Genomic DNA, 27,826 nt, shown 5'->3' with positions numbered 1-27,826 from the left:
AAACACTTTGGTTCTAAGTCCATGGAAGGTTAATGTAAAACTCTACCAATCTCTAACCCAGGAGACCTTTCTGGAATGATTAACAGGTAAAGTCTGTCCATTAAGAGAGCACTTCGGGGAACATTAAGAGAGGGACTTCGGGGAACACACACAGACGCCGAGTGGTGGGTGGGATGTTCTGTGTCAAAACAAACTTTGCATCATTAGTACTTTGCTTTAACTGTTTAGCGATAAGAATAATAACACAGATTCTGTGTTAGGGCATTAGTGTTTGTGCAGTAAGTTTTGTTTACCGCTTAATAACTGTCTTTCACTCACGTGGTCATTTTTATGTCTTTGTTTTCCTTAGAAACTGACATATGCAAAGGAGACCGTAAGTGGGTGAGTGTCTTTTTCCCCCCTAAGTTCATGTTTGGCAACAGAGATGTATCATACCGGTTCTAAGTCTCATCCCAAATTTAATGATTCCTTCCTATTTCTTGTCAGTTCCTGCAATAACCAGGCCTGTGGGCAAATCTCAAAGTCTTTTCCTCATCTTGAGGCCACTTCCCTTTCCAAACCACCTTCACAGCCACTGTGCTTGTTTACTGTCTGACCTTACTAAGAGGTGGATATGTTCCTTTCTCTTGGTGAGGAAATAGATTTTTGGAACTGGAATACAAAATAATCTACTGTTGTTGAGGCTTACAGGCTAATACTATTTATCTAAAATGGTACACCTTAGTGGAGGATGGTTTATTAAATGATGGGGTTGTGCTGTGGGTCACTTTATGGCTTAATGATGTTTGTGATCTTGAAGCATAGGACTAGCACAACCTTAATGAATCCTCCATTGATTTGAGTCATGGCTCTGTGGGTCTTTAGGCTTAGGATTAAGCTTGTTTCTGGCTCCCGAGCAGTGGCAGGACAAAGCAGATCATGGAAGGTGAGGGATTTTGAGTCTACAAGGACTAATGACTTCTGATTCTATCCATACTCAGTATCTAGGTTATGCCAGTATGTAGGTGACTTTTTTGAGAGAAAAAAAAAATCACTAGGGCATGCAGTTCAGGTCCATAATCTTGCCTCAAGTTAGATGGAAGAACAGATTGAAGAACCTAGAAGGTGGGTCAGTGTCCAGAGGTGTAGCCTGGGCAGCAGAGTCCAGGCAGATGCATAATTAGAGTGCATCTCTTGGTGGTAGTGGGGTATATGTAAGTTTCAAATCAAGCGTGAGTAAGCAGGAGGGAAGTGGGACTCCTTGTGGTGTCACTTCACATAGCTAACAGCACCACCAAGTCTGTTGAGGGCCTGGGATTGAGCGCCAACTTAGATGTGGGGCCGTGTGGTGCTGTAGGTGTGGGTCCTTTACCTTCAAGAGGCAGAGCTCAGAGGTTCCTTATGATCGCCATTCCAACACACATGCAGTAGACTTAACAATCTGGTGGGTTCTGCCAGTCATCTTCATGGTTGTACCTAATGAAAACGATAGCACATTTTACATGGTTAAGAAGTGTGTAAAAGCCATAATAATAAATATCACTTGTAATCTGGAAGAAGCCTTGGAGTTTGCCTGTGAAAACAGACATTGGGAAGATCGTAGCTCATGAGTTATAAAGTGATGAAGGAAGGTTATCTGAAATAGATTGAAAAGTTGTAAGTTGTAACACCGTATGTGGACTGATGTTATAACACATAACACATGGAGTAGCTGAACAGAGGTAGCTGGGAGATGTTCGAGGTGTAGTTTGTGTATTCCTACATAGCTCACTTTGGTTGAGTGCGGTTTGCTGCATTCATCTACTATTTCTTGGAAAAATATGTTAATCACATTGAAACAAATTCATAAGTAAACAAATTAGAGAACTGAGTGTGTCATATATGTTTTGTTGATGTCCTAGATGGGGGGGGACTCACAGTATTATTTATCATCCTTAGAAAATCACAATACATATGAACTAAATTTGAAATACATATAACTGAATTTGAAAATTTAAAAGTTGACGTCCTTCCCATGAAACTAGAGCAGACCAGGTTGGAGTGGGATGAAAAGCATCAACATGGTACTTGCGGAAATGAAGGGACCTGGAGTTAGCTAATCCTGGGAGTGACCTGGGAATTCGCTTAGCCCCTCTTTAAGTTGAATATTGTAGTCATCCCTTAAAACCCTTAATTTAATCACTTTCAATATTTGTTTATTTTTATGATTTTCTTGATATGGCTGTCATTCTGTGTTGAGATTCTTAGATGTTTTCTATTGCTGCAGCAAATTATCACAAACTTTGGTAACTTAAAAAACACAGATTTATCTTCTAGTTCTGCAGTGCAGAAGCTTGACATGATTCTCAGCATGTTGGCAGACCTGTGTTAGCTATCTGGAGACTCTAGGGGAAAATCTGTTTTCTTGCCTTTTTCAGTGTCTAGAGGCTACCCATGTTGGTTGGCTTATGACTAGCAGTGGCTTACTTTCTCACATTCTTCCACTCTGACATTCTTCTGCCTCCCTCCACATTTAAGGGTCCTTATGACTACCCTGGGGCTTCCCAGGTGGTGCTAGTGGTAAAGAACCTGCTTGCCAGTGCAGGAGTTTTAAGAGATGTGGGTTCTATCCCTGAGTCTGGACGATCTCCTGGGGAAGGGAATGCTACCCACTCCAGTATTCTTGCCCGGAGAATTGCATGGACAGAGGAGCCTGGCAGGCTACAATCTGTAGGGTCAAAGAGAGTCAGACAGGACTGAAGCAACTTAGCACACACATATGCATGCATGACTACATTGGGTCCACCTGGTAAGACCAGAGGATATGGTCTCTACTTAAGGCCAGCTGATGAGCACCCTTAATTCCATCTGTTGCCTTACTTTCCTTTTCAGATAACATAGTCGCATGTTCTGGGGATTAAGATATGGACATCTTTGGGAGATCACTCTTCTGCTTACCACATTACTTCTCTGTAATTTAAGTTGCTTCATCTATGTGAACTCTAGCCCAACTGCTAATGTATGACTTACACCAGATACTCTGCTGTGTACTGATTTCACCTCCCCTTACTGTCATCTGGCAAGTCTGTTTAAAAGAAAGCATTTCCTATGTTACTCAGGACTTCATATCCCATCTTATCTCTTAGACATCAACCTGTAATTGTTTTTTTCTCTCTCTCCTGAGTCTTCAGCTTCTCCCATTACCAACTACCTACTAACATTTATTTTTTTATTTTTTTTTTACACTTCTTTTTTTTTTTTTTTTTAGCTTTTCTTTCTTTTTTTTTTTTATTAGTTGGAGGCTAATTACTTCACAATATTTCAGTGGGTTTTGTCATACCTACTAACATTTAAACATGCTCAAATCTTCCCAAGTTACCTATTTTAGAAAAAATCCTCCTCTACCACTTGTCTCTAGCAAGACATCTTGAAAACATCACCCCTTAGCTCCAGTCACCTAACTCCCTGCCATCTTGTCTTGCAGTTGTATCTTCAATACAAAGTCAGCCTAGGATGTGTGCTTACTAAGTATTTGTTGGATGAGTAATTGAGTTTCTGTTCTATCACCCAAGTCTATTATCAGGTCCCTGGTGTTACTCTCAGTGTAAGGACTGATCTGTGGAATTTTTTTTCCCTTGATATCTCCATTAAGTTAGATTTGTAGTTGAGGATGCCCATCATGATCACAAAGCCAAATACAGTTTTTATTTTAAAGCATGTATATTATTCTGTTTGGGCTGACGTGTAACTCCATTAAACCCTGTTTTATTATAATATGTTTTGGTGTAGGTCTGTTTGGGTCTATCTTGTTTGCTTCCTATATCTGGGTATTTGTTTCCTTCTTTAGGTTTGGAAGGTTTTCAGCCATAATTTATTCCAATATGTCTTGAATCCACTTTTCTCTTTCTTCTCCTCTGTAATCCATATTATGCATAGATTGCACACTTTATATTGTCCCATAGGTCTCTTATATTGCTTTCATTTTTTAATTTCATTTGGTTTTCTATTTTTTAAAAATTAATTTATTTATTTTAATTGGAGGCTAATTACTTTACAATATTGTGGTGGTTTTTTGCCATACATTGGCATGAGTCAGCTACAGGTGTGGCTGTCCCAACCCTCCCCACCCACTTCCCTCCCCGCCCCATCCCTCCCCAGCCCATCCCTCCCCGCCCATCCCTCCGGGTTGTCCCAGTGCCCTGCTTCATGCATCGAACTTGGACTGGTCGTCTATTTCACATACGGTAATATACACGTTTCAACGCTGTTCTCTCAAATCATCCCACCCTCGCCTTCTCACAGAGTCCAAAAGTCTGTTCTTTACATCTGTGTCTCTTTTGCTGTCTTCCATATAGGGTCATCATTAACCATCTTTCTAAATTCCATATATATGTGTTAGTATACTGTATTGGTATTTTTCTTTCTGACTTACTTCACTCTGTATAATAGGCTCCAGTTTCATCCACCTCATTAGAACTGACTCAAATGTGTTCTTTTTAATTGCTGAGTAATATTCCATTGTGTATATGTACAACAACTTTCTTATCCACTCAGCTGCCGATGGACATCTAGGTTGCTTCCATGTCCTAGCTATTGTAAACTGTCTGCTGCTTTGACTGGGTAATTTTGAGATCATTTATTCTTTCTTCTGCATCATTTATTCTGCTATTCATTGTTTTTAGCTCAGCCTTCATCTCAGCAAATAAATTTTCTAATTATTCTTGGTTCCTCCTTACAGTTGCTAGTTCATTTTTATAGTGATCTGCATTTCTAGTGATAACCTTTCTTAATTCCTTCAGTATTTTCGTTACCTTCTGTTTGAACTCAGTGTCTATTAGGCTGAAGAGGTCTGTCTCACTGTTCCTTTAGGGGAATTCTCTTAGTCTTTTCACTGGGAGTGGTTCCTCTGCTTCTTCATTTTGCTTGTATTTCTCTCACTCTGAGTTTAGGGGAAACAATTAATCTACCATTGTCTTGGAGAGCTGTTTATAAGCATGAGCGCCCCTGTGTAGCTTATGTGGGTTCAATATGTTCTTGGCATGAGGGCTGTTTTTGGTTTGAAGGCTTGCTGTCTCTTTTCTCAGCACGTGCTGGCCACGATCCCGTTTGTAGCGGTGTTCAGGCGCCTGGCCCCATGCATACTCCCAGGGACACGGCACAGCCCCGGCTAGCCCTGGAGTCCAAGATGGCAGCGGCAGCCACCGGGAACTTACGTAGAAGAGGGTGGGTGGTGCCCTGCCTTGAAAAAGACGCTCCCGCGGCAGTTGCACACATTTCTCTCTGCGCTCCCCGGCAGTGGCGCCTTGCATTGCTGATGGGTCCGGGCATCTTCCCGCACTCCCTCCGTGTGATGCACCATGCCCTGGCTCCCTCAGGGTGTCAGCACGTAGCCAGCCCTAGGCCTCCCTGTGTCTGAGCGCGGAAACTGGAGTCTCAGGATCCAGATGAGTGTCTGCGCTGGGGCGTGCTGCCGGCAGGGGGCCCAGCCCCCTGCGCACAGGCCTCGCTCCACGTGTCTTCCGCTGACTGGCTGAAACCTGTCCTCCTGCACAGTTTGCTCCCAGGAGCGCGGGTCCCATCCTACTCCTGTCTCCTTTTTCTTCTGTCCGACTCAGTGGCATGGAGATTCTCTTGCCCTTGTGGAAGTCTGAGATCTGCCAGCATTTAGTAGATGTTCTGTGAGAATCCTTTCATATGTAGATGTATTTTTTATGTATTTGTGGGAAAGGGTGAGCTCTTTGTTCTACTCCTCCGCCATCCTGATCCAACTCCCACCCCTGTTTTATGTTTGTTTAGCATTTCACCCTTTACATAATGCTTCTGTATAATGATATTTTATTTAGTTTTCCCCAACACCTTGGTGCAGTAGGTAGAGCAAGAGATATTCCTGTTTTAGAGATTAGATCTTGAGGCCTAGAGCAACTGAGGCATCTTCCCCAAGCTATACACAAGGTTAGTGATACATCTGGAACTAGCGCCCAGGATTCTTAACTCCTTTTGCCTTAAGTTTTTTCTTCTTAAATGCTGATTATAGTTAACAGGTTCTAGAGCAAGGCAAAGGATAGGAAATTGTTAAAGGGGATAGTAGTCTAGGTATGAAATTATTGTTGGCTTGTTTTACTGTATTTTTGTTATTTATTTTAACAATTTCATTTATTTATGTTTAGCTGCGCAGGGTCTTGGTTACTGTGCGTGGGCTTTGCCCTAGCTGTAGTGAGTGGGGGCCACTCTCTAGTTGTGGGGCGCTGGCTTCTCTTTGCTCTGGCTCCTCTTGCCGTGGAGCATGGGCTGTAGGCACACGGGCTTCAGTAGCTATTGCTCACGGACTCTAGAGTAGGTAGGTTGTAGTGCACAGCCTTAGTTGTGGCATGTGTAGTCTTCCCGGACCAGGGCTCGAACCTGTGTCCTCTGCATTGGCAGGTGGATTCTTATCCACTGCACCACCAGGGAAGTCCCCTACTATGTTTTTAAACATAGGTTCCATGTGACTATGGTATTTTTGACACAGTTCCATCTGAATTCCACTGACATGGTTAGGCAGTAGCTGTGAGGAAAAAAATTATGTGCTGGATAAGCTGAGGAAATGAGACAGGAGATGGTTGTTTGCTGCTGACATTAAGCTAAAGATCTTAGCTGACCAACTACAAATTTGTGGCTTGGCCTAGAAATGAAGCATTTCTGTCTCCAAACTCAATGCAGCTCTGTATTGTAATTCTGTTGTGAGTGACATTCTAGGGCATCCCTGTAGGAGGCATACCTGATGAGCAAATGTGAAGGATTCATGGTACTGTCTTCTGAAAGAAGTGTGGGAGGATGAGGGATTAAGTGTTGGGAGTGTTGCACAAGGGTTTTAAATTACCGAGAGTTGCCTACTTACCATCACTGTGCTTAATCTCTCAGTCATATCTGACTCTTTGTGACCCTGTAGACTGTAGGCAACCAGACTCCTCTGTCCATGGGGATTCTCCAGGCAAGAATACGGGAGTGGGTTGCTACAACCTCCTCCAGGGGATCTTCCCAAACCAAGGATCGAACCCAGGTCTTTTGCCTTGCAGGTGGATTCTTTACCATTTGGACCACCAGGGAAGCCCTTACCATCATTAAAATAATGTTATTTTGAAAAAAACAAAGATTATTTTGAACTCAGTAAGTGAAATCTAGTTCTATTGAAGTAAGCAAATTTCTCCATTCTGAATGCTTTCTTGCTTACTTAGAGAATTAGCTTAAATTTGCTTTTGATGTGGGAGACAATCTGACCAGTCCCTGGTGAGGTCTGGTTTCTCTGCCATGTCATCTCAGCTTCCTGTTCTGGTTACTGTTTTGTGCTTTGTTTTACTTTGACCTCTTTGCTCTTCATACTTGATTGCACTCCAGCTCTGACTGGGTTTCCCTTCCTCTTTCTGGGTCCTTACACATTTTGACTTTTAGGTCACTTAGTTGATGTAACACCACTATCATTAAGACCAAGGGAAACCATTCTGGTTGCCCGTCTAGGGCATATGGGTCACATAAAGGCCATGTGGTGTGGAATTAATGTGGGTAAGAGAGAGGTTTCTGGACTCAAATGGGCCTATTTTACACCACAGTTCCTTCATTGGCTAGCTCCGTGACCTTTCTTATCACCCAGATCTTCCTCTACTCATCATTCATCAAAATATCCAGATGTCATATTCCTTTATATTCTTTTGAATGGCAGCTAAGTAAGTAGGTTCCTGCAAGTATATCAAAAATAACCAGTAGTGATAAGTTTGGTGTATTGGTTTAATATGTTTTTCTTTTTAGATAGTATTTTCAAAAACCAGGAGAATCTTTATGTGAGATTTTTTTGTTTTAGCCTATGTTTCTCAAATTTTCTACCAAAGCTTGGGGGTTTAGGGAACATGGCCTCAACTGATTCCCCCACTTCAGTTCCAGCCAGGAAATGTCTTTGAAATGATCATGTTGTAACTTAATATTCATTTAAACTTTATATTGTGCTCTATAATAGAGCCACATGTGTTTTAATACTAATGTGTTTTATTTATTTATTTTTAAACTTTATTTTGTATTGGGCTCTAGCTGATGAGCAGTGCTGTGATAGCTTCAGGTGAGCCGTGAAGGCACTCAGCCATCGTATGCATGGATCCGTTCTCCCCCAGACGCCCCGTCCATCCAGGTGGCCATATAGCATTGAGACAGTTCCAGGTGCTGTAACAGGAGGTCCTTGTCGGTCATCCATTTACATACAGCAGTGTGTTCATGTCCAAATTCATATCAGTTTCTACTTAGCTCTCTGTGCTTTTACTTTAAAGTGAAAATCGCTGCTTCAAGATGTGTGCCCCATTTGTCTGGTGGCTGTGAGCCCATGGTCTAGTTTAGAGCGGCAGGGCAATTGGAAGGAGTGGTTCTGACGTGAAGATGGGGCTCACTGAGACCAAAGCGAGTCTAAGAGGGAGATGTTTTGACTGTTTAAGTCGTCTTTGAAAACTGTATGTGGAAAGTTGAAGAGAGTTTTCAGTTACTGTAATTTAAATTGTATGTTTGGGGCTATGTGGAAATTTGGACTCGGGGAAACACCGTTTCTTTAAGGACTTTCTCAGATTATCCTCTGACGTCTTCTGATCTTTGCCTGTAGTTGCAGGGTTGAACGGTAAAAGGATAGCCAGGGGACCCGAAACCTGGGAGCCGTGTGGCCTATAGCAAATCATGTCTCTAAGCTTGACTTGTTTTATACTAAAAAGTTTCATGATTCTGTGACCTCTCAAATGAGATGAGATTTGGGCTTATTGTTCCCCGTGACTGCCAGTACTTTTGTGTCTGAACTGCTTGCTGGGTTTATAGTATGTTTGTTACTGTTTTCTGTTAGGCGGTAACCTTCCTAGACCATGAGTATTTTGTTCACAGCTGTATGCCAAGGGCCTTCTACACTAGACTGGTTGGTCATTAGTGTTTATTTATTCCAAAAATATCTATTCCGTGCCTATTAAGTAGTAGTTTCTCTTTTAAGATGAAGATACAGTGCAAATATGGCAGATAAACCCCTAATCTCATGGAGTTTAGATTAGATTCTTTCTTTTTTTTTAGAGTTTAGATTCTTGAGGCAGTCTTGTTAAATAGATATTTCTGTGATGATAAACATGTTCTTTACTCGGCTGTTCCATAAAATAGCCATCAGCCACATATGACTGTTGAACACTGAAATGTGGATAGTGTGGATGAGGGTCTGAATTTTGAATCTTTATTTAATTTTAAATTAAATTACCACATACATCCACTGACTACCATGTTAGGAAATGACATTCTAGAAGACTTAAGGGTATGGATATAGATAAAGAAGTAGATAAATAAATTAACAGAATAATTTCACATAGTGAAAAGAACTAAGGAAAAAAATGAAACAGGGTTATGAAATAGTAAGGAAGTACTATATAGGGTGGTTATGTAGTATTAAGTATTATGTAGGGTATATTATGTGTGTGTACATATATATATATGCATACTACATAATATGGAGTATTATGTAATAATATGTAGAGTGATTCAAGTTGAGTAGGCATCAAAAAATGTAAAATAAATGAGGGTTTTTTTTTTTTAAATTGCTACTTAGTACCTCAGTTTGGGAATCCTTAATTGGAGATCAGGTGAATTCCTTTCTGGAAAACAAATCCCAAAATAAACCCTCACATTTCTGTCATTTTATTAACTCCAGACATTTTTTTTCCTAGCTCTGAATTGTCATCTCCAGCTCCTGTTGGTGACATGTCAACGCTGGGAGGTATGCTTTTGTGCCTTTATTCACTTTTCTTTTAAAATTTATTATTTAATTGCAAGGAAGCACAATTTTCAGCTCATATTTTAAAAAATGCCAATTTGTCTCTCCTTCTGTTGTTGAAGAAGTCTCAAGAAAAAGCAATTGTTTTTTCACTTACTTTATGACATTATAATTTGGGTACTTAAGAATCCTTAATTATTAAGTACATAATACAGAATCTGAAAACTACTTAAAACAAATGTACAACCTGAAGAATTATTTTAAGGCAAACACTTTGTAATCACTGCTTATGTCAAAAGGTAGAATCTTTCTAGCTCCACTATTTGTCATTTGTCTTTTAGAGTTTCCCAGAATAAGGATTTTCCTGATTGCATTGTGTGGTATACTTTGTTTGTTTCTTTGATCTCTACATTTCCTGTAAATTAGTAATTGATTTCTTTATTTTTAATTTTTTTTAAAAAAAGTTCTTCTATGTTGAAAATTGCAAACATACAAAAAAATAGCATGGTGAGGCCCAGCATCAAAAATTATAATTTTTGGCCAATTCCAACCTTCAGCCACTTCCCCTCTCTGAGAGTTTTACAGGTTAGTTTTATTAGATGACTCCTTAAGGATAAAGACTTTGTATCCCTGGAGGCTTGCATAGAGCCTGACATATAAGTAGGTATCAGTAAATGCTTGTTGAATGAGTCATATTTATTTCTTGTGCTGAGGAAATTCATGTGTCTTGAGGTTAAAATGCACAGAATTTTGCAGATGAAAAAGCAAATGACTTATATGAATGGCATCAAAATCAGTTTATTGTTTCCTGATAGACATTATGATTCAGCTGTGGACTGAATTCATACACATGTTTCTGTTTTTCTTTTTAGATGCTGGTCTCAGTGCTCCATATCCAGGGGTGACCTCCTATGACGGGATCTCAGAGAGCAGCTTGGAGAGGCCAGAAGACAGTGTGAGTGATGTCCTGTTTCATTATTTAGTTTCTAACATGGAGAACGGGGATTTAGAGAGATTTATTGTTCATTGCCAGACAACACAAAACTTCAGGTGGTTCTCTTTAGGGAAATGTAGATTCTAAAACCAGTACATTAAAAAGAATCTGAGATTCCTTGGAGAGCCCAATAAGCCTGTTTTTGGCAAAGAATAGATTTGAATTGTAAATTAAATGACTTGGAACCTGGGGAGCTGTCTTCATGGTAAGCCCACTGTCTTCTGTGGGCTGTGTGCATAATTCATTGTGAGGGTTTTTGCCTATGTTCTCTGTCTCTTAATAAATCAGGACTTAGTCCTCTCTTCTTCAGAGGGAAAGGATATAGATTTTATGTAGTTTAAAGAAGTACTGTGCTTTTTAAGTGCATCATTACTAATGGAAATCTGTCCACTAAGAAGCATTAAGTTGGCTATCACATTCCAGATTTTTTGAGAAGTATATGCTTCTACGAAGATGGAAATGTTTCATTAGAAATTTTATTAAATGTGCGTAAATCACAGATTCCTTAATACAGAGCACACTTTGATTGAACATATTCACTAGAAAGGTACAATTTATTACCTTACACCTTCTCTTACCAGCTGTGAAGTCAACTCATGTCACCCCACTCTATCCACCACCTTCCCTGTTACTGAGCAAGGCTGGAGCCAGTTTGGGCCCTTGGATCAATACAGTACCTTTAGTATTCAGCAAAACTGTGTCCAAATTAGATGGTACTAGAAAATATTGGCATTTGATAAATATTTGAATAAAAAGTGATACTGTGGTTCTGAACTTGATGCTGAATGTTATGGTGTAAGTCTGGAAACTTTTATAGAATGAGATAAAACTCACTGTAATGGAAATGAAGAGATTATGTGAAATCAGTTGGAACATTCCGTGACAGAGAGAGTAATTTGAAGGTAATTTGTAGAACCAGTAGGAAGACAGGACAGTACAGGCGTACATGACTAGTTCAGAGTGAAGTCTCATGTACAGTTTTAAAGTTCAGCTTTTTCCCTAATGCATTTTTCAGATACTGTTTTAGAAATTACATACTCTATTCCTGATTTGATAGTATTTACCCTGTATGTTATCATGTGTCTTTAATCTAGCAAAGTTTGTTTTTCATAATACTTATCCTTATCCTGAGTCTGCAGGAACATTAGAACATCAAAATAATTCAAGTGATTACCCTGCTGTTTTGTATGTTATTTTCAGTATTTTTGTTCTTTCTTTCTCTCCTTTAGTTCTCTCTTTTTAATCTTAAAAATTTGACTGCATCATTTTTATTTTATATAGTTAAAATTTTTTACATTTGCCCAGGTGTGTACTATTTTATTTTCTTAAAATTCATTTTTGCATCTTAGACCTCTCTTTTGGAATAATTTTCCTTCTGAGATATATGCTTCTGGTATTACTTTAGTAAGAATCTCTCACTGGTTCAATCTCAGTTTTTGGTCACCTGAAGATTTTCTTATTATCCCCTTATTCTGGAAAGATACTTATAATCTGTATAAATTTCTGGATAGAAGGTTTTTTTTTTTGGTCAAGATTTTATTTCACTATCTTCTAACTTTTACTGTTACTATTAAGAACTCAACTAACAATTCAGTTCGTATTCCTTTGTGGGAAATCTATTTTTTCTCCTACTGTTAAGATACTACTCTCTCTCTCTCCCCCTCTGTATTTAATGTAATGATGAGAGATAATGACTGAATTTCTCAAATTTATAATAGACTAAAAACCTTATGTTAAGGTAGTACAATAAATCCAAAGCAAAGTAAATAAGCATAAACACACTCCTATACCCATTTTTGTAAAACTGTAGACTCCCAAATACTACATGGTGTACTACTGTAAGTATCCTATAATGTAGTGTAACTGCAGGCATAGCTCAGATATTATGGGTTCAGTTCCAGATGGCCATAATAAAGTGAATATTGCAATAAAGCAAGTCACATGAGCTTTTTGGTTTCCTCACGCATATAGAAGTTACGTTTACCTCTGCTGTAGTCTGTTGAGTGTACAGTAGCATTCTGTCTAAAAACATCAGCGTACATCAGTTTGGTTCAGTCACTCAGTTGTGTCTGACTCTTTGTGACCCCATGGACTGCAGCACGCCAGGCTTCCCTGTCCTTCACCATCTCCTAGAGCTTACTCAAACTCATGTCCATTGAGTCGGTGATACCATCCAACCATCTCATCCTCTGTCATCCCCTTCTCCTCCTGCCTTCAATCTTTTCCAGCATCAGGTTATTTTCCAATGAGTTGGCTCTTTGCATCAGGTGGCCAAAGTATTAGAGCTTCAGCCTCAGCATCTGTCCCTCTAATGAATATTCAGGAATGATCTCCTTTAGGATGGACTGGTTGGATCTCCTTGCAGTCCAAGGGACTCTCAAGAGTCTTCTCCAACACCACAGTTCAAAAGCGTCAATTCTTTGGTGCTCAGCCTCCTTTATGGTCCCATTCTCACAGTCCATACATGACTACTGGAAAAACCATAGCTCTGACTAGACGGACCTTTGTTAGCAGAGTAATGTCTCTGCTTTTTAATACTGTCTGGATTTGTCATAGCTTTTCTTCCAAGGAGCGTCTTTTTCATGGCTGCAAGTCACCATCTGCAGTGATTTTGGAGACCAAGAAAATAAAGTCTCTCACTGTTTCCATTGTTTCCTCATCTATTTGCCATGGAGTGATGGGACTGGAGGCCATGATCTTTGTTTTTTGAATGTTGAGTTTTAAGCCAGCTTTTTCTCCTCTTTTACCTTCATTAAGAGGCTCTTATGTTCCTCTTCACATTCTGCCGTAAGGGTGGTATCATCTGCATATCTGAGGTTGTCGATATTTCTCCTGGCAATCTTGACTCCAGCTTGTGCTTCATCCAGCCTGGCATTTCTCATGATGTACTCTGCATATAGGTTAAATAAGCAGGGTGACAATATGCAGCCTTGACGTACTCCTTTCCCAATTTTGAACCAGTCCAGTTCTAACTGTTGCTTCTTGACCTGCATACAAGTTTCTCAGGAGACAGGTAAGGTAGTCTGGTATTCCCATCTCTTTAAGAATTTTCCAGTTTTTTGTGATCCACACAGTCAAAGGTTTTGGTGTAGTCAATGAAGCAGAAGTCAGTGTTTTTCTGGAATTGTCTTGCTTTTTCTATCATCCAACCAGTGTTGGCAATTTGATCTCTGGTTTTTCTGCCTTTTCTAAATCCAGCTTGAACATCTGGAAGTTCTTGGTTCACATACTATTGAAGCCTAGCTTGGAGAATTTTGAGCATTACGTTGCTAGCATGTGAAATGAGTGCAATTGCGCAATACTTTGAACATTCTTTGGCATTGCTCTTCTTTGAGATTGAAGTGAAAACTGATCTTTTCCAGTCCTGTGACCACTGCTGAATTTTCCACATTTGCTAACATATTGAGTGCAGCACTTTCACAGCATCATCTTTTAGGATTTGAAATAGCTCTGCTGGAATTCCATCACCTCCACTAGCTTTGCTTGTAGTGATGCTTCCTAAGGCCCACTTCTTCACACTTCAAGAGGTGCAGTGATGATGGGCCTTAGGAAACATCACTACAAGTGCAATATAGTAGCATATAATATAGAATTGAGGATACTGCAATTTCATAAAAATGTATATAGAAAAAATTCTCAGGTGTTGTCTCATATGATTGGGTATATATCTGACTCCCTCATTTTATACCTTTTGTCTGTTAACCACTCGTTCTTAACTTTCATTTCTTTGTCCCTCTATGTTGCATTCAGAAATGTCTTCCAGTTCACTTATTCTTTGTTCAACTTAGTCTAATTTGTTGTTCAAACTGTCTATGTAGGCATCTTTGATCTGACTTTTCAACATGTATACACCTGGCACTTTATATCCTGTCCCTTGTAGTATTTGAAACTAAAGCCTAGGTCACAAGAGATTGCTAGATTGCTAGATTGCTATGTGTATGCATAGATTACTGAATCACCTCTCTGGATTTTTCTAGCCTATCTTTTTTGACTTCTGATTTATTTTCTTGCAAACCAGGTATGCATTAAAATCATTAAAAATTTTAGTCAGCATTTTAGGCCTTGTATTGCAGCAAGGTTACTAAGGATATTTATTTTATAGTAATACTGAAAATGTAAGTTTTTATTTAAATTTAATGAGAGAAAATTTAATATTGAAGAATGCAAAGTCTTGTACAAAATTCCTTAAGGCTAAAGGTTTTTATTCGTTTCAGTATGACTCAGCAGTATGAGGAAGAACTAGTAAAACAAGAGTACTTTTATGTTACATTAACAGAAATTAGAATCTGCTATCAAGAAAGTGATAGTTGTATCATATTTTAATTATCAGACATCACTTATGTGTATCATAGTCTAAGGAAGACATTAAGAGCCCGAGAAGCGTCTAGAGAAAAGGAACTAGTGAAAAGTCAGGAAAGATGATAGGTGCCTATCCTTGTTTGAAGGTTTCTCTGGGGCCTAAAGCTTTTATATGCATCCAGGTTTCAGAACTGGGATCAGTGGGAATTTGTAGGGAAATATATTTCAGTTTTATTGGGCTTCCTTGGTAGCTCAGCTGGTAAAGAGTCCGCCTGCAATACAGGAGACCCTGGCTGTATTCCTGGGTAGGGAAGATCCACTGGGAAGAGGATAGGCTGTCCACTCCAGTATTTATGGGCTTCCCTGGTGGCTCAGCTGATAAAGAATACTCCAGCAATATGGGAGACCTGGGTTCGATCCCTGGGTTGGGAAGATCCCCGGAGAAGGGAATGGCTACGCGCTCCAGTAATCTGGCCTGGAGATTTCCATGGACTGTGTAGTCCATGGGGTTACAAAGAGTTGGACATGACTGAGCGACTTTCACTTTTTTTTAATGGCTGTTTCCAGGACTATTTTCAGGCAGTTCTATTAAAGGAATGTCTATACTATTTTCCATAGTGGCTGCACTAGTTGACATTCCTACCAGTGAGTGAAGATTCCCTTTTCTCCACATCCTCTCCAGCATTCTTGATGATATCCATTCTGACAGGTGTGAGGTGATATATCATTGTGGTTTTAATTTGCATTTCTCCAATAACTAGCAATGTGTAACTTCAGCTTTTTCTATTAACTCACAGGTGGTGAACTTTGGTGGTTATTGTGGAAATTTTTCTCTTTCCCTGAACCAGTGACCACAGTCACTGTGTATTCAAAGAAATGCACAAATACACAGTAATTTTAGTAATAACCTGCCTCAAAATCTACCAGTTAGTTTCAAAGTCAAATAGTATATAAATAGTCATCATCAGAAGTTGCCTTTGGCACAGTGTCTGGCATATCATAGGTTATCAGTAGATATTTCTTGACTGAATGAGTGAACATTGACATTTATTGTTCTTCTGCTAAAAATCCAGATTAGCAATGAAATTGAGACTGTGATAGAAGAATCCGCAAAACCAGCCACTGAGCAGGTTGCAGAATTCAGTATCCACCTTTTGGGGGAACAGTACAACGAAGAACTACAGGATCCCTCCAGCGTTCACCACCAGCGCCTTGTAGAAGACTTTATTTCAGAGGTGGGTGATTTTGGGGATATGTTTTTATTCTTTTTTTTTCTTTTTTCTATACAAGATAGTTTGCTGGAGTTGTAAATTTCCCATGTTAACACTGGTTAAAGGTAGGTGTAGGACTTACGCTTTCCATCTACTTGATTCGGTGAGTAGTAATTTAGCCATTTCTTTAGAAAGCTCTGAAAATTTCACCAAAAGATGAACTGTTTCATTGAAACAAACTTTTGTATCCATTTGTCATATGCCAACAAATAAATGCTATCTCCAGCTTTGGCCACACAGCCAAGGAAGAATGTGTTCTGTGGCATAGTTTTTACTTGACAATATTTGGAGAAATGAGCATCTTTGAGATACTGTATGTACTGTGTTATTTTTCTTGAGGGAACAATAAATTTAATTTCTTTTAAATTTGTATTTGTTATTCTCTTTTAAAGTTGAAAAATTTTGAATAGTTAATGCATAGGTAGGATGAAGCCCCAAGCTCAAGGGACAAAAGGACATCCAGTGAAAAGTAAATTTTCCTCTTACCTCTGTTCCTTGGTTAGAAGTATTTTTAAAAGGGGATATATATAAAATAAAGGGGGGGATATGTTAAAGATGTTAATGCACGATCTTTACAGAATTGTGCATTAGCCCATCTCACAACTTTACTTTCTGGAAGAATTCTACATAGGGACTTGAAGTTGAGATTTTTTTCAAGATACCGGGGGCCCATCTCCTCTCTCTATCAAGTGAGAGGGTATATTAGTCCTCCTGTTTATTTCTTTTCCATCCCTCTTGATGGAGTTCTCTGTGGCCAAGTTTTTTGATTCTATTACCTTGGACTAATATCCTTCTCTAGACATTATGTCTAGATGAGAAAGAAAAATATGCATCTTTCAGCCAAGCAGCATCATTGCAGCCTTCAGACACAGGGAGTGTGGGCTAGACAGTTAATTTTCCTCGCTGTGTGGCCAGTTTGTGAGGCTATATGGTATGTGGACGAAATGTCAGCCAGGCCAGTGGCCACTTGGCATCAGACAGTGTCTTGGATCAGCTCTTTAGTTCTCTCTGCTCTTGGATTAAGGAGCCTTTAATAAACCTCCATGTTTGGATAAACAGTTGTGCTAAACGACTGCATATTTAGAGAAAGTCTAATAAACACTCTGAAAAACATTTCCAGCAGGGACTTTATGAGGTAGGTAGCTATTGGCTCAAGGTGATTTGAGGGTGATGAGGGATCAGTTGCTTCTCTGGCCTATGTCTACATACGTGTCCTTTTACATGGAATGAAATGTCTACCAATAGCCACTTCCCCTGTGTGGAGCTGCAGAGTCAGGGTCACGTCTCTGAGAGGTTCTGTCTCCACGTTTACTGCAAACTGAAGGAGACCCTCAAGCCCTCTCCCTTCAGGACACAGTCATGGGAATTGTTCTTTCAGTATTATTTTTTCGGGTAATACTGGAAGATACACAGGGAAAAAGAAAGCCTGCTTGGGAGGGTTGAGATTCAGGAGCTGTTACATTTTTTTTTTTTTTAAATGAGGAGCTGATGAAGATAAACTTGGGGTGCCACCAAGAGTGGCATCAGAGAGGGAAAGGTCACTGTGATAGGCCGTGGAGTGTGGCTACCTGACGACAGCCACAGGGTCAGCACACTGTCCTCGCATAGTACTTTGTGTTCTGCAGGCTGCTGTGTGTCCGTCTGCTAACAGCAGCCAGGGGGATAATCAGCTCCATTTTATAGACGGAACCCATCAGGGCGAGCAACTTGTCCATGGTGATTTCAGCTTCTAGGAGTGGAAGGGAAATTCAGGTCTGCTCCTTCCTTTGAAACTGTTCTTTCCTTTTTACCATACAGAGTCCCCTTCCGTTATTTTTTATAATTTTATTTATGTATTCATTTTTGGCCGTGCTGGGTCTGGTTGCCGCACAGGCCTCTCTAGTTGCGGTGAGCAGGTGCTCCTCCTAATTGTGGTGGGTGGGCTTCTCACTGCAGTGGCTTCTCTTGTTGCGGAGCACGGCCTCTAGGGTCTGCGGGCTTCAGTAGTTGCAGCTTCTGGGCTTCAGAAGGCAGGCTCAGTGGTGGTGCCTGGGCTCATTGCTCCATGGCATGTGAGATCTTCCCAGATCAGGGATCGAACCCGTGTCTCCTTTATTGGCAGATTCTAGTCTTTACCACTGAGCCACTAGGGAAGCCCGAGTCCCCTTCATTTTAATTCAGGTGAGAAGCTGTGGTGAGCCTCACAGTTCCCCCAGTCCTGGTCCCAGTTATAAAATCATATTTATCAAAGGAAAGAGGATGAGGCATGCGATCCAGTGAGAAGAGTATGGGCCTCAGTGTTAGAAAGACCGATGATTGAATGAATTCTGATTCACTCACTCACCAGATGGATGATCCTGGGCAAGTCAGTTGATATCTCAGTCTTGGTTTCCTCAATTGCGTGATGGGGAAACTATGTATCTCTTGGGATTGTTGCAAGGATTAGAAGTAATATTTCAAAGCACCAGGCCCATAGCAGTCCCTCAGTAAATTGTACCTGTTATTAATCTTGTTGCTAAAGTGGAATGACTTCTTACAGCTGGGCACCTATGTAGTAGCTAACTGGGTGTGATGAATTAGAAAACGTGTTTAAAGTTGAAAAATGGCAAAGCCCCAGATGAGATGGGTTTGTTGTTGTTGTTGTTTAATCACTAAGTCATGTCCGACTCTGCAACCCCAAGGACACCCAAGTTCCTCTTTCCTTCACTGTCTCCCAGAGGTTGCTCAAATTCATGTCCATTGAGTCACTGATGCCATCACATCATCTCATCCACTGCCACACTCTTCTCCTTTTGCCTTGACTCTTTCTCAGCATCTGGGTCTTTTCCAGTGAGTCAGCTCTTTGCATCAGGTGGCCAATGTATTAGAGATTCAGCTTCAGCATCAATCCTTCCAATGAATATTCAGGACTGATTTCCTTTAGGATCAACTGGTTTGATCACCTTGCAGCCCAGGGGACTGTCAAGAGTCCTCTTCAGCACCACAATTTGAAAGCATCAGTTCTTTGGTGCTCAGCCTTCTTTGTGGTCCAGTTCTCACATCTGTACATGACTACTGGAAAAACCATAGCTTTGAGTATACAGACCTTTGTTGGCAAACTGATGTCTCTGCTTTTAATATGCTGTCTAGGTTTGTCATAGTTTTCCTTCCAAGGAGCAAGATGGGTTTAGTATTAATAATAACATGCAATAACACTGCATTTTGCAGCTAATGGAGTACTTGTAGCTATGCTCATCTTAATCTTAAGAACTGGTGTGCCAGTGGGCAGGGAAGCAGTAAGTACTATGAAAGAAGACATGTGCCTGGCCACTCTGCCAGTGAAAAATAGCTAAGACTAACCCTGAGTCTTTGCATTCCTAGTCCTGTGGACTTCATCCCCATCCCCCAAGAATTAGCATTTCTCTGGTTTCTCTCAGAATAAAACAAGGCAAGTTATTGCAGCCAGAAAATTTCATGGGTTTGGATTCTTTATCCACAGGGCAGAAAGATTTTTAGTGAACCAAGATTTTTTTAAAAATCTCATTCTCCTGATTTTGTAAGAACTTGGTTTTAAAAGCAGATGCCCAGAGATAGCTCCAGTTCAGTTCCGTTCAGTCGCTCAGTCATGTCTGACTCTTTGAGACCCCATGGACTGGAGCATGCCAGGCCTCCCTGTCCATCACCAACTCCTGGAGGTTACTCAAGTTCATGTCCATTGAGTCGGTGATGCCATCCAACCATCTCATCCTCTGTCGTCCCCTTCTTCTCCTGCCTTCAATCTTTCCCAGCATCAGGTTATTTTCTAGTGAGTCTGTTCTTCACTTCAGGTGGCCAAAAAATTGGAGTTTCAGCTTCAACATCAGTCCTTCCAATGAATATTCAGGACTGATTTCCTTTAGGATGGACTGGTTGGATCTCCTTGCAGTCCAAGGGACTCTCGAGTCTTCTCCAACCCCACAGTTCAAAAGCATCAATTCTTTGGCGCTCAGCTTTCTTTATAGTCCAACTCTCACATCCATACATGACTACAGGAAAAACCATAGCTTTGACTAGACAGACCTTTGTTGGCAAAGTAATATCTCTGCTTTTTAATATGCTGTCTAGGTTGGTCATAACTTTTCTTCCAAGGAGCAAGCGTCTTTGAATTTCATGGCTGATTTTGGAGCCCAAGAAAATAAAGTCTGTCACTGTTTCCATTGTTTCCCATCTATTTTCCATGAAGTGATGGGACCAGGTGCCATGATCTTTGTTTTCTGAATGTTGAGTTTTAAGCCAACTTTTTCACTCTCCTCTTTGACTTTCATCAAGAGGCTCTTTAGTTCCTCCTTGCTTTCTGCCATAAGGGTGGTATCATCTGCGTATCTGAGGTTATTGACATTTCTCCCAGCAATCTTGATTCCAGCTTGTGCTTCACCCAGCCCAGTGTTTCTCATGATGTACTCTGCATGTAAGTTAAATAAACAGGGTGACAATATACAGCCTTGATGTGCTCCTTTCCTGATTTGGAACCAGTCTGTTGTTCCATGTCCAGTTCTAACTGTTGCTTCCTGACCTGCATACAGATTTCTCAAGAGGCAGGTCAGGTGGTCTGGTATTCCAAACTATTTAAGAATTTTCGTTTGTTGTGATCCACGCAGTCAAAGGCTTTGGCATAGTCAATAAAGCAGAAATAGATGTTTTTCTGGGACTCTCTTGCTTTTTCAATGATCCAGCGGATGTTGGCAATTTGATCTCTGGTTCCTCTGCCTTTTCTTTTTTTCTTTTGTTTTTCCTCTGCTTTTTCTAAATCCAGCTTGAACATCTGGAAGTTCATAGTTCACATACTGTTGAAGCCGGGCTTGGAGAATTTTGAGCGTTACTTTGCTAGCATGTGAGATGAGTGCATTGTGCAGTAGTTTGAGCATTCTTTAGTATTGTTTTTCTTTGGGATTGGAATGAAAGCTGACCTTTTCCAGTCCTATGGCCACTGCTGAGTTTTACAAATTTGCTGGCAAATAGCCCCAAAGTCCACTAATAACTTCTCTTGTTCTGGTGTTGGCCCCATAGTGACTTAACCTGGTGAGACTGTCACCTTCTGAAGTGTTGTGGGTAAAATGTTCGATTTTGTTAAATGTGTATTTGTACAAAACCTCATATTTTTTGGTGTTTAGTCCAATCTATCACTTCCCCCTGCTTTAGTCACTAAGCTCATACTGGTTGATGTAGCCTGATTTTAGAAAGTTGGTGATATAACTGGTTTCTGCAGTTGTGATGCTCGTAAATTGATCTTTTGACCAGTCACTGCTTATAATCTCCTCCGTGACCACCAGTCAGCAAAGCCTGAGCCCAGGTGTGCACATTTCTTTCTTATGTTGGCTGTGTTCACAGTCCTTTGTGTCATAGGAACAGGAAACAGATGCTACCAGACATTTTACACTTACAGGAAATGAACACCTGACTCTGTCAGTGTGTGTGCTGTGGCCAGATTTCTAATCCACACAGTTACATTTTAAAATGTTATTACAGTTTCTTTTGAAACTAGTCCTTTTTTTCACATTTTATCACATAAGGGAAAAAATAGTATTTTGCCAATAAAAGTCTGTTTTTTATAATTTGGAAAAAATTAATATTAAAGTAAATCAAAACCTTAAAAAACAAAAAAAAAATATGGCAGGGTTGTGGTAAAAACTATTTTCTAACACTGTGACAATTGGAATTTTCTTAGCTTTCTAATCCATGTATATCCATGTATTTGTATAAGTTTCTAATAGTGCGCTTTATATTCTACTCTTAAAAGCATTTTTGTGTGTGCTTTTTTACATTTCTACATAGTTACAAATTTTTTATTTTTGACAGGTGGAAAATGCATTTACTGGGTTACCAGGCTACAAGGACATTCGTGTACTTGACTTTAGGTAAATGGACTTCAAAAATGCATAGGTTTTGTAGCAGTCTTTATTTCAAATGGATTATCCTTTTGTGTTTATTGTATGTACTCTTAACAACAGTGATTAGAAAATGATGTGAATTCTGTAATTTGGTCTTCTTTTGTTAAATCCTTATTCCTAATCCTGGTTTTTCAGATGAGGAAACTGAGTTAAAAAAAGGCAAAATAATACATTCAAGGAGATGTACTAGATCTGTAGTTGGGCCAGGGTAAGAACTTAGGAATTCATGTCTCCAGCTTGCTGCTGAGAAGTTACATGTTTTTATTTGGCACTGAGGGGAGCCTGGAGTAAGGTTAGATGTGATCTAGTGTGATCCCAAAGGCTCATCAGTACCCCAGTGAGGTCCCTGTGATGTCTTGATGTATAGTCATTCTGGAGGGGATGTGTTTATCAGCATAGCAATTCAGGGTAAATCGGACACCTCTTTTTAGGATGTTGCTTCCTTACCTAAAACCTGCAGCATCATACTTGTGCACATTTTATTGAGTGAATACTTTGTATTGGTCATTTTACATTCCTGAGTTCACATAATCTTCAACCCTTTTAGGAAAACTATTGCTATTAATACTTATTTTGCAGAAAAACAAGTAGGTTTAGGAGGATGCAGTATTAGCCCAAGGTCAGAGAGCAGAAGAGAGATTTTGAAACAAAGTGGCTATCTTTATATCTCTGGCTCTTAACCTCCAGTTCTAGACTGAGTCCTCTGAAGCTTTGGAGCATGTGGATGGTGACTGTGGCCCAGCTATTAGATGCAGGGGAGCATGGGCTTAATTGACAATGTCCACATCTTAACTTTGGCATACTCTTGTCGCAACTTCTCAGTTTTCCAGAAATAACAGCAAGCACTTACATAACATTTCTAGCGTGCCAGGCCTTCTATCCATATTAACTCATTAATCCCAACAGTCATGCTGTGAGACAGTTACTATTATCCTCGTTGTTTTTCCTGGTAAGGAAACCGGAGCACAGGAAATGCATGTACTTTTTCTAAGGAACTCAGCTGGTTATTGATGCAGGGGCAAGGGCAAGCCTGGTTCGCTGACCCTTCATCCCCTCTCACAGCATGACCTGTCTCCCCAGTTCAGCCATGGCACTTGGCAGGAATACTGTCTCCAGTTGTCACTAAAGCTCCCGTGAGAAACTGAGGCTTTTGAAGTCCTTTCTCATTTGACAGCATATGAAAGACAACATGACCTTTGGGATCAACTTGCCTAGGTTTAAATCCTGCCTTTGGCACTTCTGCTTGGATGGTTTTGGGTAAATTAACAAGCTTTAACTTCTCATTTATATAAAAAAGTAATATATACAATATTGTATGAATCGTGCTTTATTTAAAAATACTTTTGAAATACTTTGGGTAAATTATTTAGTGATTTTATTCCTCAGTTTCTTTACCTGTAAATGGGGATATTCATGGTCCTTAATGAATTTTCATGAAGATTAAAAGAAGTAATTTTTGTAAAATGCATAGTGTAGTTCTTGACATTTGGAAAGTCCATGTAAGTGTCTGATACAGAAAATCAATAAATAAATATTAAAGACTATGCAATATCCTATAGGTTAGTCAATTTGGACCTTTCCCAACTCCTTGGAATCTTACTATATGTTATCTGATTTTCTTTTCATTAATTTTAATGCCACTTAACATTGGTGTTGTAACATTGTATACATAACACATAACATTTAACATTGTATCCCCCCCAAAATGTTACCAATTTTGTTAATGCCAACAGCTGGAGTTCTCTGCTCATCTACTGAAGAAAGTTTATTTATAAAGTGATAACCATGTATTAATTGTTTAAAAGTATTTTTAGGAAGTTTAAAGACAGTAAAGATTATAGATTTTAAAATAGAATATTTTCTCCACCTTTGCTTTCTTCCTTCATTGTACAGGTATTTGTCATTATCTGGTAGTATACAGGCATTTTCATTTGAAGAAACATTTCAGAGGAAATACATTAAGAGCTTGTACTTTGATTAATTATATGACAGTTATAACTTGCTTAAACTCTGCTTAACACTTTTCGATTTTTATTTTCAGGTCCCCTAAGGAAAATGGCAGGTAGAGTACCTTTTGACACTTTCTGTACTGTTGACCTAATTAGGAAGTAGTTTAGAAAATACGGTAGCCCTAGGTCCAAGCGAACATGGCTCAGTCCTTTTATTACTTCCAGTATCACTGTCCAACTTCTTATAGATCATTTGGCAAACATTATTTGTTAAGAGTCATATATTAAATATTTTATACTTTTTCACACTACATAAGCTCTGTCATATCTAGTCACTTGGAAGTAGTGTAAGCAATACATTGAAAACGAATGTGTGTGGCTGTGTTCCAATAAAATTTTTTTTCTTTTTTTTTCTTTTTTATTTTTTTCATTTATTTATATTAGTTGGAGGCTAATTACTTTACGATATTCTAGTGGTGTTTGCCACACATTGACATGAATCAGCCATGGATGTGTTCCAATAAAACTTACTTATAGGTCCTGACATGTTATTTTCATATGGTGTTCACATGTCACAAGATATTGTTATTTTGAGTTTTTTCAACCATTTAAAAATATAAAATCCATTAACTCATGGACAGTGGGCTGGAATTTGGTCATAGACTGTAATTTACAATCTTCTATCATAGAGTGCTGACTGACAAATACTTGTATTTTTTAATCTCTTAATTTTTATTTTAAAACTTGTATTTTTTTGAGGTATTGTTGATTTATAATACTATGTATGTTTCAGATGTACTACATAGTGATTCATAATTTTTAAAGATTACATTTACACTGCGTTTTTAGTTATTATAAAATATTGCCTGTGCTGTGTAATTAGCCTTTGTCAAATACTTTAAAATACTAAGTTATGCTTAATTTAAAATTAGTATAAAAAAATAAAAATAAATAAAATTAGTATAAAAATTGGCATTCATAAAGCACTTTCAAGTATACTGTTGTCATTGAGTGATCAAGTGTCATTTTTAAGTGGTAAATGAAAAGAAGAAAGCTGATTTCTGTCACAGTTCATTTGTGAAAACAGCTGCTCTCTGGAGTTTCTTAAAAGCATAGTCAGTCCCCTTTGTGAAAGTTGCTTGTCTTTTTGTCTTTGAATTCAAGTTTGTTTAAAATTTACTTTCTCTTGAAAGATAAATAATCATAGTATAGAATATATGAAGCAAATTCATAGGCTAAGCACAGGGATGTTTAGAGATAAAACATTTCTTCATTTAATTTTTTTTTAATTTAATTTTTATATTGAAGTAGAGTTAATTTACAGTATTAGCTTCAGATGTGGAACATAGTGATTCAGTGTTTTATAGATTTTATTCCATTTGAACTTATTATGAAATATTAGCTATATTCTCTGTGCTATACAGTATATCCTTGTAGCTTATTTTATACACAGTAGTTTGTGTCCCTTAATCCTCTACTTCTGTCTTGCCCCTCCCCTCTTTCCTCTTCCCACCGGTATCCACTAGTTTGTTCTATATATCTGTGAGTCTGTTTCCGTTTTGTTCATTCGTTTATTTAATTTTTTAGATTCCACATATAAGTGATAACAGAGTATTTATCTTTCTCTGTCTGACTTATTTAACTCAGTGTAATACCTCCAGGTCAATCCATGTCATTTTGCCTTCATTTATATAAGACCAGGGGCTTCCCTGGTATCTCAGTCGGTAAAGAATCTGCCTGCAATGCAGGAGACAGATTCGATCCCTGGGTCAAGAAGATTCCTTGGAGAAGGAAATGGCAATCCACTCCAGTGTTCTTGCCTGGGAAATCCCATGGACAGAGGAGCCTGGTGGGCTACAGTCCATGTAGTTGCAAAGAGTTGGACACAATTTAGTGACTAAACCACCACCACATATTAGATACAAATATAATATCTTACATTTGCAAAGGGCTTTCTGACTTCCTCATTTTTGTTTATATTATTTTAGCAAGTATTTACTAAGTATCCTAAAAGATGATACTGTGAAAGTGCTGCACTGAATATGCCAGCAAATTTGGAAAACTCAGCAGTGGCCATAGGACTGGAAAAGGTCAGCTTTCATTCCAATCCCAAAGAAAGGCAATCCCAAAGAATGCTCAAACTACTGCACAATGCACTCATCTCACACGCTAGTAAAGTAACGCTCAAAATTCTTCAAGCCAGGCTTCAAGAGTACATGAGCTATGAACTTCCAGATGCCCAAGCTGGATTTAGAAAAGGCAGAGGAACCAGAGATCAAATTGCCAACATCCTCTGGATCATCAAAAAAAGCAAGAGAGTTCCAGAAAAACATCTGATTTATTGACTATGCCAAAGCCTTTGACAGTGTGGGTCACAACAAACTGGAAAATTCTTAAAGAGGTGGGAATACCAGACCACCTGACCTGCCTCCTGAGAAATCTGTACTCAGGTCAGGAAGCAACAGTTAGAACTGTAATGGAACAACAGCCTGGTTCCAAATTGGGAAAGGAGTACATCAAGGCTATATATTGTCACCCTGTTTATTTAACTTATATGCAGAGTACATCATGAGAAACGCTGGGCTGGATGAAGCACAAGCTGGAATCAAGATTGCTGGGAGAAATGTCAATAACCTCAGATACGCAGATGATACCACCCTTATGGCAGAATGTGAAGAACTAAAGAGCCTTTTGATGAAAGTGAAAGAGGAGAGGGAAGAAGTTGGCTTAAAATTCAACATTCAGAAAATGAAGATCATGCATCTGGTCCCATCACTTCATGGCAAATAGATGGGGAAACAGTGACAGTCTTTATTTTGGGGGGCTCCAAAATCACTGCAGATGGTGACTGCAGCCATGAAATTCAGAGGCTTGCTTCTTGGAAGAAAATTTATGACCAACCTAGACAGCATATTAAAAAGCAGAGACATTACTTTGCCAACAAAGGTCTGTCTAATCAAAGCTATGGTTTTTCCAGTAGTCATGTATGGATGTGAGAGTTGGGCTATAAAGAAAGTTGAGCGCCGAAGAATTGATGCTTTTGAACTGTGGTGTTGGAGAAGACTCTTGAGAATCCCTTGGACAGCAAGGAGATCCAACCAGTCCATCCTAAAGGAAATCAGTCCTGAATATTCATTGGAAGGATTGATGCTGAAGCTGAAACTCCAATACTTTGGCCACCTGATATGAAGAACTGACTCATTAGAAAAGACCCTGATGCTGGGAAAGATTGAAGGTGGGAGGAGAAGGGGACGACAGAGGATGAGATGGTTGGATGGCATCACCAACTCAGTGGACGTGAGTTTGAGTAAACTCCAGGAGTTGGTGATGGACAGAGAGGCCTGGAGTGCTACATGCAGTCCATGGGGTCGCAAAGAGTCGGACACGACTGAACGACTGTACTGAACTGAACTGGGAAGACTAGACTGTTAAAACATAACTGAATTCTGGTGTGAAACCTCTGGTTAAAGAATGGTGTTCAGTTGCTGAGTGCTGAGTTTTCTATGAGGACACAGACAACAATTCAATATGAAGCCATTAGATTTTATGATAGAATTGTTAACCTAAGTACAGTTTCCAAAACTGTTCAGTATTTTTGGATATTAACCAGTTGGTGGAGTTTATTCATAACTTTTTGATATACTTTTATTTTGAGCTGTGTATAAGTGAATGTGTAGCACAGAAATAGTCTATGTATTATATATATAACCTCTCTCTCT

At 39.3% G+C, this 27,826-nt stretch overlaps 1 protein-coding gene across 1 annotated transcript in view; it reads left to right on the top strand.

The window, feature by feature from the left end:
- IMPG2 (interphotoreceptor matrix proteoglycan 2) overlaps positions 1 to 27,826 on the top strand; it is a 70,763-nt gene that overhangs the window by 10,369 nt on the left and 32,568 nt on the right. Inside the window, exons 4-9 of the mRNA XM_043449154.1 lie at positions 350 to 381; positions 9,663 to 9,712; positions 10,582 to 10,664; positions 16,076 to 16,237; positions 22,067 to 22,125; positions 24,200 to 24,220. Coding sequence (XP_043305089.1) covers positions 350 to 381; positions 9,663 to 9,712; positions 10,582 to 10,664; positions 16,076 to 16,237; positions 22,067 to 22,125; positions 24,200 to 24,220 — 407 coding nt within the window. The remainder of the gene's footprint in view (positions 1 to 349; positions 382 to 9,662; positions 9,713 to 10,581; positions 10,665 to 16,075; positions 16,238 to 22,066; positions 22,126 to 24,199; positions 24,221 to 27,826) is intronic.

This window comes from Cervus canadensis, chromosome 27 (genome assembly GCF_019320065.1).
Source record: "Cervus canadensis isolate Bull #8, Minnesota chromosome 27, ASM1932006v1, whole genome shotgun sequence".
Taxonomy (NCBI): domain Eukaryota; kingdom Metazoa; phylum Chordata; class Mammalia; order Artiodactyla; family Cervidae; genus Cervus; species Cervus canadensis.
Note: the sequence above shows the minus strand (reverse complement) of the source record. Positions and strands in the feature narration are given on the sequence as shown.